At 46.3% G+C, this 17,799-nt stretch overlaps 1 protein-coding gene across 1 annotated transcript; it reads left to right on the plus strand.

Moving 5' to 3' along the window:
* Positions 1–393: 393 nt before the first annotated feature.
* On the plus strand, positions 394–10,151 carry FOXR1 (forkhead box R1). Its single transcript, XM_043482742.1, has 6 exons — positions 394–668; positions 7,526–7,600; positions 7,695–7,939; positions 8,178–8,404; positions 9,376–9,614; positions 10,074–10,151. The coding sequence occupies exons 1-6, from the start codon at positions 608–610 to the stop codon at positions 10,100–10,102; spliced, it is 876 nt and encodes a 291-aa protein (XP_043338677.1). The 5' UTR covers positions 394–607; the 3' UTR covers positions 10,103–10,151.
* Positions 10,152–17,799: the final 7,648 nt, after the last annotated feature.

Raw genomic sequence — 17,799 nt, forward strand, 5'->3', positions numbered from 1 at the left:
TTGGGACTTTTCTGTAAATTTGAAAGTATGAAAAACAAAATTTAAGAATCACCATTCCAAAAAAAATGACATAAAATTCATATAAAATTCATAAAACATCATTTAATCCCATCTCCACTTTACACTTACAGATGCGATCTTGGATAAACCATGAAATCCTCCAAACTTCTAGAAAGTAGCTACTAATACCATCGCAGGATCATTCTTGATTGGTAGACTGATTTACCAAATAAAAAAAAAGCTTGGGGCAAATGTAGAGGGGAAAGAGAGCCTGGGATCCCTCCCTTCTGAATCCCCAAGGTCCCCAAACCCCAAAGTGAAAGCCTGAGGGGTTGTGGAAAAGGCGGGCCGGGGGGGGGGGGGGGCGCTCAGTGCAGGCCCGAGAGGCCGAGGGTGTCAAACGAGGCACACCTGAGCGGGCTCCACACAAGTCAATCAGCGCCAGGGGATTTAAGAACGTGCCTCCCAGGCCTCAGCCTCAGTCTCTCCCGACTCGCCCACCCGGTGCCGGCTGGCCCTCCTCTTCATAACCGTGGACCTGAAACTGCAGCACGTCGACTTCTGGGCCAGCCTTCATGGCCAGGTCCCGGGGTTGCTGGACTGGGACATGGGGAACGAGTCCTTTCTGGCCTTCACCACGTCGCACCTGCCCTTAGCCGAACAGAACCGTGAGTGTCCGGGACCGGGGTCGGGGGTATGGGCGCGCCGCGACGGCTGAGGGGGGCCCTCGCGGGCGCGCGAGGCCGGGGGCTCCGGCTCCTTGACCTCCTTCCCGCCGCCCTCACGAGCCCCGTTACGATGTTGCGATTCTGGACTCCTTACCCGCTTTGCTGCGCCCCTGCCCCCACCCCCCAACTTCTTCCAAGAGGCGAGGGGGCCCCAGCCTCGACTAGAAGCCCACGGAAGGCGGGGGCCTGCCTGAACACTGCTTTTCCACCCTCGTTCACGGGCGCCGTCGCAAAACTTTCAAGGTCTCTTTTCAGCCTTTTCTCCGCGGCGCCTACGCCGTTTGGGCTCACTATGGGTTTCACTCATCTTTCTCTTAAAAAAAATTTTTTTTTTAAATCAGTTTTGTCTGTGGCCGTATCCCCCTCTTAATACATTGTCTGACACCTAAAGCCGCTCAGTATTTGCTGAATGGATAGTTGACCGTTGTCTTTTAAAAAACTTTTTTAGTTTGGGTCTCAGGTGTTGAGAGTTGAGGTAATTGCTTACTACATTCTTGATATATCTGTTTGGGCAGAGTAGTTGGATTAACTCATTTTCTTCCTTCAGTCCCCACCCTCTTTCCTCACTTACCACACTCCTAATTCATTTAATGTCTTTATAGATGTATCTTTGAAAACTGTTTAGCATTATTTTGCATTTATAGGTAACCTTACTGTACATAATACTCTTTGCTCCCCGCCCCCCCAATTCACATTGTTTTTGAGAGTTATTTGGGTTGCTAAGTGAAGATCTGATTCATCATTTCTGAGAGCTGTGTGATATTCTATCATCTGCATATATTATTTTTTCGTATTTTAATTTTCGTTACTGACGGAGACAAAACTCCATTGGAACTCCATGTCACCATGAGTAATGCTGAACATTCCTGTGTCTTGATTCAAGACATATTTACTTATCAAGTGACTTCTCTGGTGGTCCAGTGGTTAAGATTCCACAATTCAGGCGGCCCAGGTTCAATCCCTGGTTACTAAGATCCTGCATGCCGCAAGGCATGGCCAAAAAAAAGAGAAATATTAATTGAGCACCTCCAATTTTCCCAGGCACTTTTCCGGACACTCTTGATACACCATGAGCAAAACAGACAGGTCTTCATGGAGCTGATATTCCACTGGGGTCACACAGGCAGTTCATATTAATATATATATACACACGTGTGTGTGTGTAATATATATTATTTATATTAGTCGCGGCATGTGGGATATAATTCCCTGACCAGGGATTGAACTGGGGTCCCTTGCATGGGGAGCATTGAGTGTTAGCCAATGGACCACCAGAAAAGTCCCAGGAACATATTTGAGCACAGCTGAAGGAGGTGAGATGGTGAGCTGGACCATATTTAGAGGAAAAGTTTCTCAAGCAAAAGAAATAGCCCATGTGAAAAGTCCTCAGAAAGGAATATGCCTGGAGTGTTTGAGGAACTTGTAAAGAGGTTAGTGAAGAGTTCAGAGGGTGTGGAGCGTGGAGCAGAGGTCTGGAAGAGCCCTCTTCCCTTCTGAGGGCATTAGGGTTGACTCTGAGTAAGGTTTAGTACGGTTGAAACGTTTGGAACAGTGGAGTGACCTGATTGCCAACATAGTGAGTGACCTGTGCCATTACATAGGGTGTTTATACTGGGTTTAATGTCCTATTATCACTGTCAAGATTTTTAATAATTTTTGAACAAGGAACCCCACATTTTCCTCTTGCACTGGGCTTTGCAAATTACATAGCTCATCCTGAATGATCTATAGTCTGAAAAGATCATTGTGGCTGCTGGGTTGAAGTATAGAGAGACTGGGAACCAGGAAACTATTTAGGAGGCTATAGTAGTAATCCAGACAAGAGCTGATGGTGGACTGGACCACCAGGGTGGTGGTGGAGGATGTGGTGAGAAGGAACGAGCTGGATTCTCTTGATGGATTGGATGTATTATGTAAAAAAAAAAAAAAAAGATTAGAGGATGACTCCTCCAGAGCTTTTAGCTGACCAAGTTCAAGGTTGGACTTGTCTTGTACGGAGATGTGGAAGATCTGGGGAGGAAAATCAGGAATTCTGTTCTTTACATGCCAAGTTTGAGATATTTCTTAGATATGCAAGTAGAAATGTTGAGTAAACTGGTAGCTATGTTTTAATTGTAGAGAGAGATAGGAATTTTGAAAGTCTTTGTTACACGTGTGTCATTTAAGGGGAGAAAATAGAGTGAGCCCTAGGGGGCATTTCATTCTAAAGAGATTGGAGAGAAGAGAGATAACTAACAAAAACTGAGGAAATGACCATTGAGAATCAAAACTGAGATTGTCTTTTCCTGGAAATCAAGTGAAGAAAGTGTTTCAAAGGAGTGGTCACAGGAGAGATCAGATCAGGGGTGGGCTGACTTGGAATTATCAAAGCAGAGCCTTGAGTGTGTGGTTTTGGTGGAGTGCAACCTTAAGCATAGTGGTTTTGGGGGAGTGGTGGAGGAGTCTGATTGGCAAGGATTTAAGAGTAGGAGGGAGGGGAAGTGAAGACAAAGTACAGGCAATTTTTTCAAGGAGTTCTGCCTCAAAAGAAAGCAAAAATATGGAGTAGTGGCCTGGCACAGAAAGTGGGAGCAAAAGTTTTTGTTTTTTAAAAAGTATTTGTATTTATTTATTTGACTTCACTGAGTCTTAGTTGCAGTTTGTGAGATCTTTGTCCTTTGTTGACATGTGCAGGATCTTTAGTTGCAGCATTCGGGATCTGGTTCCCTGACCAGGGCTCAAACCCAGCCGCTTGCATTGGGAGCGTGAAGTCTTAACCACTGGACCACCAGGGAAGTCCCAACAAGTTCTTTTTAATAAGATCAGAGAATTAACAGCATATTTGAATGCTGATAATAGTCCAGAGACAGAAATTAATAACAGAAAAGAGTGGTTGTTGCTTTTGCTGTTCAGTTGCTAAATCATGTCCAATTCTTTGCGATCCCATGGACTGCAGCACTTGAGGCTCCTCTGTCCTTCACTATCTCCTGGAGTTTGCTCAAACTCATGTCCATTGAGTTGGTGATGCCATCCAACCATCTCATCTTCTGTCTCCCCCTTCTTCTCCTGCCGTCAATCTTATTAGCATCAGAAAAGAGAGGAGACAGGAATTCCCTGGCAGTCCAGCTTTTTGGACACTTTCACTGCCAGGGCCGGGTTTGCTCACTGGTCAGGAAACTGAGATCCCACAAACCTCCAAGAGCTCCCTGCACCAATAAAAAAAAAAGGTACATTTTGTATGCTTGAGGAGGCACGGAGCCACCTGTGTCAGAGCAAGGAGAGAAGGGACAGAGGCCTTATCCTTTGATCCACTGAGATCACCAGTCTGATGATCCTATCACCATTTTTCTTGCTCTCAAAGAGTGGAGTTAGAGGGGAAGTCCTCTCTTTAACCTGGAATCCCGCAGTCAGACACAATCACTCTCTTGCATACACCCGTCAGTTCTTTTGGCTCTGGAACACTTGCTACGCCAAACCACAACCCTGATTAAATCCAGCTCTTCCAAACCAGTGCTCCAAAGCCATAGATCAGTGGATTGGTGTTATCACTGGTATCAAAAGATGGTTGGTGTTGAGAAGAAGATGGCTGGAAAGGGGAGGTGGTGCAACACTTTTACAGGGTGCAGCAGTGAGGTTATGGAGAGGTTGCAGTTACTGGTTCAGGTTATTACACTGAGAAGAACTGTTTATATTAGGATGGAAGGCAAAAATTGGGGAGCAGAAGAATTAAAAAAACCTTCCAGGCCAGGGTCTTTGGAGAATCATCTATGTACCAATTGAAACAGCCAAGATTTAAGGCAGGAGTATCATTAGTGACTGTGAGCAAGGAACTAAATTCCTTTAAATGAGGGGGAGTGGACCAGAGTTTGGTAGGTGATGGCAACAGTGAAGATTAGTGTATAAGTTCCTCTGTTAACTAGAATAGACACACCCAGTGGCAGACCGTAATCTGTAGTGCTGCTTGATTATTCCTCACCTGTACGTTGCTATTCAGATCTGCAGTGTAATGAAGGATCTGGTTTCACTGCATCTTTGTCAATGCTTTTTTTTTTGCCTGTCTTTATAATTCTTGTCAGTTCCATGTAAAGTATTATCTCATTCTTTTATTGTGTTCCTCTGACTAGTGAGGCTGAGCGTCTTCAGATATCCCCTCCTTCTGATTACTGATTTGTATCTTTTACCCACAAACAGGTTTGTCTTAGCCTTTTATTTTTTGATTTGTAGGTGTTGTCTGTCAGAGAATTGAGAGTTTGGGAGTTGATTTTTTTTTTCTGTTTTATCATCTATTGATTTTTTTTTTCCCCCTTGTGAGTTTTACTGTGCAGACCCTTCTAATTTTTATGTGTTATAATATCTGCATTAAATGTATAGGTTAACTTGAGAATAATTGGCAGCTTTATTATTGCTTTAGTCGCTAAGTTGTGTCTGACTCTTTTGCAACCCCGTGGACTGTAGCCAGCTCTGACTCCTCTGTCCATGAGATTTCCCAGGCAAGAATACTGGAATGGGTTATCTTACCAATCCAGGGATTGAACCCGCATCTCCTGCAGTGGTAGATGGGTTCTTAGCACTGTGCCACCTGGGAAGCCAATTGGCATCTTTAATAATATGTACTGTATGTCTTGGTTTATTGAACTCTTTTAGGTCTTCAAATAGTAATTACATCTTTTTCACATAAAGGTCCACATTATAATTTTGGTTGTTATTATAAACAGTATCTTTTTGGAAAAAACTTTATTTTCCAGTTTCTTAATGCTGGTATAGAGGAACAGTGGTGATTAGTATGTTGCTCTTGTATCTATCAAACCTGCTGGACTCTTATTAGTTCTAATAATTTTTATTACTATATCAATTTTATATGGTTTTCTATGCTAATCTATTTTTTCCCTGTAAATGATTATAGTTTTGCCTTTTTCTTTCTTATATCTCTTAACTACTTTTTCCTTTCTAGACACTGAGCTTTCCAATAAGTATATCATCATTTTCCAGACAAAGACCTAGATTCTTCTGTAATATGACACTCATGGGGACAATGAGGAAGACAAAACAAGTTCCCCCTAACTGGACCAGAAGCCAGATTCATACCAAGCACCTAGCTCTAATATATACCTGATTGACTCTGATGAGCCCACCATGTATCCATTCATTAATTTAAATTGAGCTCCTCCCATGTCCCAGGCAGTGAGGGAAACAGACCTGGAGACAGACTCTAAGCAAGCAGTTAGAATAAAATGTGTGCTATGTGAGTGTTTGGACAGATAGTCAGAGAAGGCTGCTTTAGAAAGATGTTTAAACAGACTTGATGGATGAGTAGCAATTAATGAGGCAAGCAGGAAGAGGATTTCCAGGAAAGGGAATAGCTTATGGGAAGACCAGGAGATCCAACCAGTCCATCCTAAAAGAGATCAGTTCTGGGTGTTCATTGGAAGGACTGATGTTGAAGCTGAAACTCCAATACTTTGGCCACCTGATGTGAAGAATTGACTCATTGGAAAAGACCCTGATGCTGGGAGGGATTGGGGGCAGGAGGAGAAGGGGACGACAGAGGATGAGATGGCTGGATGGCATCACTGACTCGATGGACATGAGTTTGAGTAAACTCTGGGAGTTGGCGATGGACAGGGAGGCCTGGTGTGCTTCGATTCACGGGGTCGCAAAGAGTCGGACACGACTGAGCGACTGAACTGAATTGACTGAGGATCTTCCTAGATAAGGTCTGTTGGAGATGGATGGAGAGCCTGGAGCCAGGGCCTTATAGACTATCTTAGGGAATTTAGATTTGGCCCAATGGCAATAGAAAACCATCAAAAGGTTTACAGTGAAGGGTGGCAACATTGAATTAACATTTTAGGAGATAACTCAAAACTGCAATTGTTGTTCAGTTGCTCAGTTGTGTCCAACTCTTTACCACCCCTGGACTGCAGCATGCCAGGCTTCCTTGTCTTTCTCTGTCTCCTGGAGTTTGCTCAAACTCCTGTCCATTGAGTGGATGATGCCATTCAACCATCTCATCTTCTGTCACCCCCTTCTCCTTATGCCCTCAATCTTTCCCAGCATCAGGGTCTTTTCCAATGAGTTGGCTCAAAACTGCAATATGATAAAGAAAAGGTAAACAGAAATTTTAGGTTACAGGCTTGGACTGGGATGGTAGAACTTGGTGATTGATTGGCTGTGGCTCTATGGGAAAGAGGAGACAAGAATGATTTTCACTCACAGACATAGAAAACAAGCTTGTGGTTACCAAAAGGGAGGTGAGGGGAGGGATAAATTAGGAGTTTGGGATTAACAGATACATGTTACTATATATAAAATAGATAACCAACAAGGACCTACTGTATAGCACAGGGAACTATGTTCAGTATCTTGTAATAACCTATAATGGAAAAGAATCTGAAAAAGAATACATATATATATATGTGTTGTTGTTTAGTCACTAAGTTGTATCTGACTCTTTTTTTGACCTTGTTGACTGTAGCCTGCCTGGTTCAAGTGCTTGTGGGTTATCCCATAGACAGTTATATTTAAGGGCTAGCAGAGAAGTCTAGGCTAGAAATAAAGATGTGGAAGCTTTGAGTTTATAGATGGTCACTGACTGAAGTAACAGGCATTAATGAGATGGTCCAAGGACGTAATGTGGGATGAGAAGGGAAGGACGCAGAGGAAAATGAGAAGGTCAGAGAGGTAAGGGGAAACCAATAGAATAAGACATGATTTCCCAGGCAGGACCCACAGTCACCTCCCAGGGAGGCTTCAAGGCCCAGAACCCTGGGGCCACAATGGAAATCCTAGGATGTTTTGACACTCTTTCTCTTTCCCAGTTGCCAGATATAAACTCCGAATAGTTGAGCCACCAATGCTACCTCTGGGGAAAAAACCCAACCCTGATAAAGATGGTGAGTGGAGGGAAGTGACATGGCCCTGTGGCCTGGGTGGGACACCCTAAGTCCTTGAGCTATGGGCCACAGTCTCCTTTTTTCTCTACTGCAGGTCCAGATTTTGAGCCCAACCTGTGGATGTGGATAGACCCCAACATCATGTTCCCCCTTGGAAAGCTGGAGGTCCCAGAACCCAGTAAGGGGAAGAATCTGACAACCACAGCTCTCTCCCTTCAGCCAGTCCCAAAAGAAGACTTTGCCAAATGCCCGGAGGCCACAGAGGTGGAGTCGCTGTCACCTCCTGGAGACCAGTCTCCCCCTTGGAAGCGGTTTGCCACCTCCCCCAGCAACTGGGAGGTAGGGATTTCTGGGGTGGGTTCTAGGCAGGGGGTGGGCCCAGGGATGACGCAGCAGAGGGCTCTGTTTTCTTAGGACTGACAAAGGGTTAATGGGTTCAGAAATTAGCTGTGCCCTCCCTCTCCTGGGTTGGGGAGAAGCCCAGATGGTGGCCCTGGCCCACCACCCCTTCCTGCCACCGCACCCCTGGAGTCGAGACTATGGAGTCAGGACCAGTTCCTACTCTGTGCTCCTCCAGCTCACAGAAGAGGAGGAGGCCGAGGACCAGGATGACCGCTCCTCTGTGGCTCTCCCATCCTCTCACAAACCGGCTGCCCTCCAGTGTCGGAGGCTTCGGCAAGCCAACAGCCAGGAGAGGAGGCCCTGGTCCCGGCCCCCTCTCAATTACTTCCACCTAATTGCACTGGCATTAAGAAACAGTGCCCCCTGTGGCCTCAACGTGCAACAGATCTACAGTTTCACTCGGTATGTGCCGGGGACCCTGTGAGGAGGGCGAAGGGAGGGGGCAGGGCCCTGTTCTGATACCTTCCAGTTGGCCCGGGGCCCTGGGCTGCTGCCTCAGTTCCCCCATATGTATCCCAGAGGATCCCCAGGCTCTGGTTCCAGGTTGTCCCCGAATGTGTGTCCTCACCTCACATAGGATAGCCACCACCACCCCACACATCTAAGAGACTCCAACCTTTCTATAGCTTAGTTCTTTATATATTTTTTTAAGTTTTTGTTACAATATTGTTTCTGTTTTATGTTTTGGTTTTTTGACCATGAGGAATGTGATTCCTGAGCAGGGATCAAACCTGCACCGCTTGCATTGAAAGGTGAAATCTTAACCACTGGACCACCAGGGAAGTCCCTATCTTAGTTCTTCAAAACATACTTTCACCTGGGTCATAAATTCTCTCATCTTCCTCTCAAGATCCCCCAGCAGTTTTTCACGTTTTCCCTTTGGACTAAACTCATTTGGCATGGCCTGTCCCCCAGGGACCAGGGGAAGCCGAGCTGAGAAAGGATTTACATTGCTTTCTGACAGTCAGGTACCCATGAGTATGAGGAGTTTTTCAGACCTTTTCCCTCTGTTAGAAGAGTCAGAATCACAGAATATTAATCCTCAAGAGGTGTCCTCCTTGACCAGGATTCCTCTGACAGGAGCTGGTTGGCCTCATTTCAGCTCTGTTCCAGTCGTCAGTCCTGAGCCCTTGGAAGGAGGGAAGAAGGAAAGTGAGCCTGGGAGTGGGGGCAGTACTGAGTTCAGAGGGTGAGGCTTTGTACCAGCTGTGCCAGCCACAGGCCTAGTCAGCACAGTGCAGTGTGGGCCAGCTTCTGCGTCACCACCTTGAGAGGAGGGCTGAGGGCTCCTGGCCCCTGGATGAGAGTGTTCTCCAGGAGAGGCGTCTTCCAGAAAGACCACCCCTCTCCTTACTATTCCTCCATGTCCACAGACAACATTTCCCCTTTTTCCGGACGGCTCCTGAAGGCTGGAAGAACACTGTGCGTCACAATCTCTGTTTCCGAGACAGCTTCGAGAAGGTGCCGATCGGCATGCAGGGTGGGGCCCGCTCACAGCCCCGATCGTGCCTCTGGAAGTTGACTGACGAGGGACACCGCCGCTTTGCAGAAGAGGCCCGTGCCTTGGCCTCCACCCGGCTGGAAAGGATCCGACAGTGTATGAGCCAGCCAGGTGTGAGGCCTTGTCACAAGCGAGGCCCAGGGGAGGGACCTGAAGATCCCGACCCGAGGCCGGGTGTGCACGGAAGGAGCCAGGGTCACACCAAGGTGGAGGGGGGGCAGTTTCTGGAGGAAGGGGAGAGGCCAGAGGTGTTCTGAGATGCTGGGTTGGTGCCTGCCTGAGGGATCCTCACATACACAAGCATGGAACGTGAGGTGTTGGGAGCTGAGGGAGAAACAGCTGGTGCTGCTCACAGCCCCGCAGCCTGGGGAAGTGGTGACCACACAATGTGAGAAGCATGGTATGGGAGATTCTCTGCAAAAGGGGGCTTTTTCCTCTCCTGGAGACCAGGTGGCATTTGAGCTTGAGAGAAGTACATACATCATCTGCCGTGAGAGAGCATTCCAGGCTTAGGGAACAGCAGCTGCAGGGGGCAGACAGATCCCTTTGACTTTTCTTCTTTCCTTTCAGATGTGATGTCCTCCCTCTTTGACCTTTAGTTCCAAGAACCAGCCATCAACCCATGCCTTATTAAAGTAATCTGCAGCAGCCTGGTGTGTGTGTGTGGTCTGAGGATGAGGTAGCAGGGGAGGTACAGGTCAGCTCTGAGGTTGGACATGGGTTGCCTTCAGAGATGTTGGATGCTCCAGAGGCAATGGGCCAGTTGCCTGGTGTGCAGCAAAGGGACCCCATACTCTTCTGAAGAAAATACTCAACCTTCTTCAGGATCTCTTTTTTTTTTCCTTGGGAGATGGCTAGCATAAAGCAGCCAGCCCTGCAAAAGGCCCCCCAAATCACCACCCACTCACAGGAGTGGATGTAATCAGCTGGGGACAGTGAGGAGAGGCCTAGGGAAACGTATCGTTTATGGAATAGTTGAAGGAAAGACCTTCTGGGAGGCCATGAGGGAGCAATGAGAAAGAAAGGTGAGAGGAAAGAACTTCTTTGTTAAAACAATTTATTTTTGGCTGTGCTGTGTCTTCATTGCTGTGCTTGGGCTTTCTCTAGTTGCGGCAAGTAAGGAAGGGCTGGTAGCTAGGCTGGTAAAGAATCTGCCTGCAATTCAGGAGACCCCAGTTTGATTCCTGGGTCGGGAAGATCCCCTGGAGAAGGGAACAGCTACCCACTCCAGTATTCTGGCCTGGAGAATTCTATGGACAGAGGCCTCTCACAGAGTCAGCCATGACTGAGCAATTTTGACTATCACTGTTTGCGGTGCTTGGGCTTCTCATCATGGCGGCTTCTCTTGTTGCAGAGCATGGGCTTTATGGCGGGTTCCCAGGCTCTTGAGTACAGCCTCAGTCTTTATGGCACATGGGCTTAGTTGTCCTGTGGCATGTGGGATCTTCCCAGACCAGGGATTGAATCTGTGTCCCGTGCATTGGCAGATGGATTCTTGACCACCAGGGAAGTCCCAAAGGAAAATAATTTCTTGAGAAAAGAAGTAGCTGGGCTCAAGCCTCATTTTTCCCACTTAAGCATTAGAGGGGAGGGAGGGGAACTTGGAACTGAGGGGCATGGCCCTTTCTTTTTTTGGCGGGGGCGGGGGGAATGGCCCTTTCATACCTGGGTTCTGTAGAAGCCAGAGCAAGTGGGGATTCAGGGTCTCCAGAGGCTATAGATCTCAGCTGGGCTGAGGTGGCTTTCTGGATTGCAGGAGACTGTGTCCAAGGCAAAGCCGGCTGTTAGGATCAGACCTGAGCGATAGGGAGAGAAGCCAGGGGGACGGATAAGAAGGGAACAAGATTCAGAGCTGTATCAGGATGCCACAGATGTTCCCCACAGTGCTCAAAGATGATTCTGGGTTTCCCATGGGGCTGAAATACCTGTCCTCCTGCTGCTCCCCCTTACTCCGAAGCTGGTCTGCACAAAGTATGGCTCCAGTCTCAGACACGGTCCCAGGGGACTGGTTATCACTCCTCCCCAGAGGTGGCAGTGGGTGGTGCTTGAGTCTCAGGAAGGGCGCGCCTTGTCCGTGCAGCTCCCTGGCCTTTGTGGTTGGTCAGGGTTGAGATAGTCTCACTTCTCCTTTCCTCCCTGCTCTCCTTCCTGGCTCTCAGCTCTGATGTAGCCGCTTGTTTCTCCTGCATCCTCATTGCAGAAGAACGTGCCTCAGGCAGCCATTTTCTCAGTGTCTTGATGAGGAAAATGAGTTAATGATGGCTTTCTTAGCACTGTACCAGTGTGGAGATCGAGGGGGATGGAGTAGAGTGCTTCCTCCTGAAACTGATACACAGTTCTAAAATAAAGGGTAGCTATTTTATTGCCCATTGTGATGTCTGGTTAGGATACCCTCTCTGCTCCAGGAGGCTGGTGGGCTAGTAATAGCCTATATCTACTTTCAGTGCTTGGCAACTCTCAGTGGGAACTGGGACCTTGCTATTGCCAGCAATAGTCTTGTTCTCCATCTCTGACTCCCAGCTCAGCTCCCTCTCAGCAAATCACCTGTCCTCTCTCACTGTATCATTTTTAGCACAAGTTTTCTTAACACTTCTAAACTTCCATTTCTTTTGCATGCAAATCTGGGATAATAGAAGTACACACAGATTTTGATTTGGGAACTAAATCGGACAATGCAAAGTGTATACTCCCATGTCTGGCATATTAACATTAACACTGAGTGCTTACAATTGGACCAAACATCATTTTATGTGCTTTTGCAGGGTTAATCCATACAATTAAACCTGTATTAAAAGCCTTAAGGAATAGGTACTGTTATTCTCGCAGGTGGCGCTAGTGGTAAAGAACTGGCTTTTTTTTTTTTTTTTTTTTAGCATTATCACTTGCCTATTTTTTTTTTTAAGTCTTTATTGAATTTGGTACAACATTACCTCTTTTTGTTTTATGTTCTGGTATTTTGGTCTGTGGGAGCATGTGGGATCTTAGCTCCCAGACCAGGGGTCGAACTTGCACTCCCTGCATTGGAAAGCGAAGCCTTAACCACTGGACCACCAGGGAAGTCCCAGAACTGGCTTTAAGAGACGCAGATTTGATCTCTGGGTTGGGAAAATCTCCTGGAGGAGGGCATGGCAACCCACTCCAGTACTCTTGCCTGGAGAATCCCATGGACAGAGGAGCCTGGCGGGCTACAGTCCATGGGATCGCAAAGAGTCTGACACGACTGAAGCGACTGAGCACACATGCACTGTTGCTCTCAGGTCATTGAGTGTGGTGGTCATTATGTTCAAGGAGTTGCCTTCATTTTTGTAGTCTGTATCACTATAAAATCAGACTGCTTCCTCCCTGGTCTCTGAAAAGTGCTATTCTTGAAAAGTACAAGCAGTATCCCACCTGACCAAAATCTCTACCTTGGAAGAAAGGCCCCAGTTCATGCGTGGTTTGCACATTTTTGGTAACAAATGAAGTCTCTCCCTGGTCACCAGTCTATCACCAGAGCCATCTCTTCTCTACCGGTTGCAGCTTTGCCTTCATTCTGGAACATGCACCGAAAGTAGTGCTAGGCCAAGGGCTCTCACTGTCCCTGGGGGGCACTGTGGTTGTGCAGTGATTTGGGGCATAAGGCCCAGGAGTGTCCAATGTCAGTGTGGGAGAGAGTGTCTCACCTTGAAGAGCTGACCCTTATACCTAAGACCTTAGACCCTTATACCTATGAAATGAGCTGAGCCAAGAACCTAACCTGGTTTTACATCTAAGCAGAAAGTATTTGTTGTATTGTTTTATTATACACTGACTTTTCCAGGAATGCAACTCTTATGTAAAATGAAGGAAGACTGTCCTTTTTTTCGTTTGGAAGTTTACCAAGAGTTGTTTGCCATTTTGGAAAATCACTGACAGCAAAGCTGCTCTGGTATTTAAGTCACCAGTACCACATCCCTGTATTGGCCTGTGTTTGTATCTGTTGTGACCACAAGGATTCTACATGTATAAACAAATATGTGGTGGTGTCAAGGTAGCCAGTATAAAGGAAAAGGATTTTCAATAATCATCTGAATGACATTTCAGCTATTTACTGTAAGAATGTGCAAATGTTCAACTGTTTCATGTTTTCAAATATAGTTTATCTATTAGAATATACTCTTATTATAAATTTCTCTCCCATTATTTTTATGTTATATTACAGAACATTACAGTTTGTTTATTTGTTTAAAATTTTATTATGATTTATTTTTGGCCGTACTGGGTCTTCGTTGCTGTGCGTGGGCTTTCTCTAATTGCGGCAAGCAGGGGTTACTCTTCATCGCAGTATCTGGGCTTTTCAGCTTCTCTTGTTGCATAGCTTGGGCTCTAGGGCATGCAAGTTTCAGTAGTTGTGGCTCCCAGACTCCAGAGCTCAACAGTTAAGATGCATGGGCTTAGTTGTTGTTTGTCATGTGGGATCTTCCAGGACCAGGGATTGAACCCAAGTCCCCTGCTTGGCAGGCAGATTCTTAACCTTCGGACTACTCGGGAAGTCCTCCAGTTTGTTTGTTTTTAATGATACATATAGGTAGGTTATTCTGTCAGCAAGGTTCACTTCAGGGTGGTAGAGATGGTTGTATGGGACTTTGCTGGTGGTCCAGTGGTTAAGAAACCACCTGTCAATGCAAGGGACACGGGTTTGACCTGTGTCCAGGAAGATCCCACGGGCCATGGGGCAGCTAAGCCCATGTACCACAACAACTGAAGCCCACTTCCTCTAAACCCTGTGCTGGACAAGAGAAGCCAAGGAAGTGAGACGCCCGAGCACCTCAACGACAAGGAGCCCTGCTCGCTGCAACTAGAGAAAGAGAAAGCCCATGTGTAGCAATAAAGATGGTCTTAAAGTATTTGCTCCATTCTAGGGTGTTAAGGCTAATGAAATAGAAAACCACCAAACCAAGGAATGTATAAGTCCTTGTTCCAGAGGCACTCGCCCTCAGTGACCTTGGCAACCATTGAGGAAAATACAATGGAATAAGTCCCTTTCATGTCCAAACTCCAGAGCCTAGCATGGGGCCTGTTAGGTAGTAAGAATGCTGTTTGCTATTACTTGTCACTAGTAACTTCTCTTAACAGAGTCCATGTTCTCTGGAAGCACAGAGAAGAGAGCAATTAGCTTGAGAGGAACTGGGGAAGCCTTCTCACAGAGACATGAGCACAGGGTATTTTTTCCAGGTCTGGAAAACAACAGCTAGTTCTTCTCCAGAAGTGCTTAGAGGCAGCCCTGCCCTGCTGGGTGAGGGGTCAGGATGCTTCGGGCAAGCAGTTGAGGAGGCTGGGGAGGTGGGGTCAATCAGGGAAGAGAAAGTGCCTGGTGCCAAGAAAGAGATGACAGACTCATGCAGATTCCCGGCTGGAGCAAGTAAAAAACTGCCTTTCTGGACTTCCCTAGTGGACCAGTGGTTAAGACTCTGCTCTCAATGCAGGGGGCACAGATTCAATCCTTGGTTGAGGGATTAAGATCCTGCATGCACGGCCAAAATAAAGTCTCCAGCCACTGGGGAAAAACAAAACAAGTATACCCCGCCCCCTTTTTTTTTTTTAAGTTTTTGGCTGTGCTGGGTCTTCATTAGTGTGGGGGCTTTTCTCTAGTTACAGAGAGCAAGGGCTTCTCATTGTGGTGGCTTCTCTTGTTGCAGAGCGTGGGCTGTCTGCTCAGGCCTCAGTAGTTAACAGTGCCTGGGCTCAATAGTTGCCTCTCCCCGGCTCTAGAGCACAGGTTTAATAGTTGTGGTACATGGATTTTGTTGCTCCACAGCATGTGGGATCTTCCCAGACCAGGGATCGAACCTGTGTCTCCTGTATTGGCCGGTGGATTCTTTACCACTGAGCTACCAGGGAAGCCACCAAGTATATTCTTTGAAAAAAAGAGAACTGCCTTTCCCTGGCCCACCTGGAGTGATTTTCTCTGGACTGTCTGGATGCTGGTTTTTTGTTTGTTTGTTTGTTTTTATGTGGCATCCACCAGAAGGGTCGAGGGCCAGGTCATTAGTGTCATTGGCTCTGGGCCCACCCAACACACTGTAGGCAGAGTTCCCTTACCGACCGCCCTTATCTATACAGGTCCCAGGAAGAAGAGGGTCCTGAATCCTAAGCTCTGGTTTCAGCTGATCTGGTCTTAGCTTGCCTCACCTGTACTATGTACACATCTTTATCCCTGTCCACATTCTTGTTGATGTTTGGTTTAAGCCACAAGTGGATCCCAAAAGGCAACAGATCAGAAGGAAGGAACACAACAATATAGCCTTTGTGGGAAAAGGAACTCAGAGAAAAATCTGCCTTTGCCCATTTGTTCTCTAATAGACGATTATAGTCCTACACCTACCCCCTCTTTTTTGTTCATTCAACAACTATTCATTTTGATCTTTCATTATGCCAGGCCCAGTGCCAGCTGCCAGGGATAGAGTGAAACCCAAAATGACTCCTCCCTCACAGATAGCAACCTCCCTCACAGTCTCAAAGGATATTAAACAGATATGCTAATAATGTACAATGATGATCAATCTTAATAAGGTAGACTTAGGTTATTGTGAGAGAGACAATATGGATACTCAACTCTAATTGGAGAGGAGGTCAGAGAAGGCCTTTCTAAGAAAGGTATTTTAACTGAGACCTGTTTAATGAGTAGCCAGGCTGAAGCATGGTAAGGAAAAGTGTTGTAGTAGGTGGAACAGAATAGACAAAGCTCAGGAGGTAGGAACCTCCTCACCTTGGCCTGTTGAGAGAATGGGGATGGGCTACAGAATATGGTAACCAAGGTGGTGTTGGGAGGCAGAGACCAGACCCTTCTAAGCTATGATATGAAATTGAGAGGTTTTGGTTTTTTCCCGAGTATAGCGAAAAGTAATTGAAGTAACTGACATAACTCCCTTTAATTTTTAAAATGATGCTTAGCTATTCACCGAAGGTGACTTGTAGGGGCAAAAGTGGAAGCAGGAAGCCTGTAGGGAGATGACTGCAGAATCCAGATGGCAACAGAAAGGGGGAGAAGCAGCCCAATTTGATGCTGTAGGGTGGAGACAGAATCAACAGGTCAACAGGATTGATTAGATGCAGAAGAAGAAAAGAGTGACTCTGAGGTTTTTTGTTTGAGTGACTGGGTGAATGAGAGGCAGGTGTGAGCAGTTCTGTGTTTAGAATCTGAGACATCGCAGTGGTTATGTCAAGATGATAATTGTTGTAAGTCTGGAGTTCAGAAGATAAGTCTGAGCTGAAGATGTAAACACATTCGACAGTTAGAGGGATATACAGACAGTATTTAAATCACACTCAATATACTGATGTAGAAAGATATCCACAATGCATTTTTAGGGTGAAAAAAACAGTAGCAGAACAGTATGTTCGATATGATTCCAAATGTGACAGAAACTATGTTTATATAGATACACATATGTTGCTGAAGCAGAAAGTTGCTGAAGCAGAAATAGATATCGAACAGTAGTAGTCATCTTTGGGGACTGGCAGGTAGCAAAGAGATGGAGGCCAATCTTTTTTATTTATAACCTCAGTACAGTTTTTTTTTTTTTTAATAAGAAATTACTTTTTAGAACTTTAAAATAAACTTATCCACTAGGCTGTTTTGTAGTTTGATACTATTGTTAGGGAACCGTTGACTGAAACTGCCCACCTTGGCCAGGCACAATAATGACCATTTGCTTAAGTTATCTCACAACAGGAGGTCCTAGTAAGGAACATGGTGCTGCCACCAAAAACTGGGAGAGTTTGGGAGGGGCCAAAAGGAGAGAGGAGATGCCATAATACTGTCCTACCAACCTCCCACAATCCTTCACACTGGAATTCATGTTGGCTGAGAGATGCGTGGGTCACTAGAAAGGACCCTGAGATCAAATATGGGTCAAGCAAGATGACTGGCCAGAGACAACCTGGAAATTAATTCTATGGCCATAAGTGCTAGTGGTAAAAAACCCACCTGCCAATGCAGGAGACTTAAGAGACATGGGTTCAATCCCTGGGTCAGGAAGATCCCCTGGAGGAGGGCATAGCAACCCACTCCAGTATTCTCGTCTGGAGAATCCCATGGACGGAGGAACCTGGCAGGCTACAGTCCATAGGGTAGCAAAGAGTTGGACATGACGGAAGCAACTTAGCGCTAGCACCATAAAACCTGGGACTGTGAGCCAGGTGGCAGAGTAGTTCTGTGTTCCCTTACCTCCTGCTCTCTGCCCAGCTGCCCTTTCCCAATAAAGTCTCTTGCTTTGTCAGCACGTGTATTTCCTTGGACAATTCATTTCTGAGCGTTAGAAAAGAGCCCACTCTC

The sequence above is a fragment of the Cervus canadensis genome, chromosome 11, assembly GCF_019320065.1.
Source record: "Cervus canadensis isolate Bull #8, Minnesota chromosome 11, ASM1932006v1, whole genome shotgun sequence".
In the NCBI taxonomy this organism is placed as follows: domain Eukaryota; kingdom Metazoa; phylum Chordata; class Mammalia; order Artiodactyla; family Cervidae; genus Cervus; species Cervus canadensis.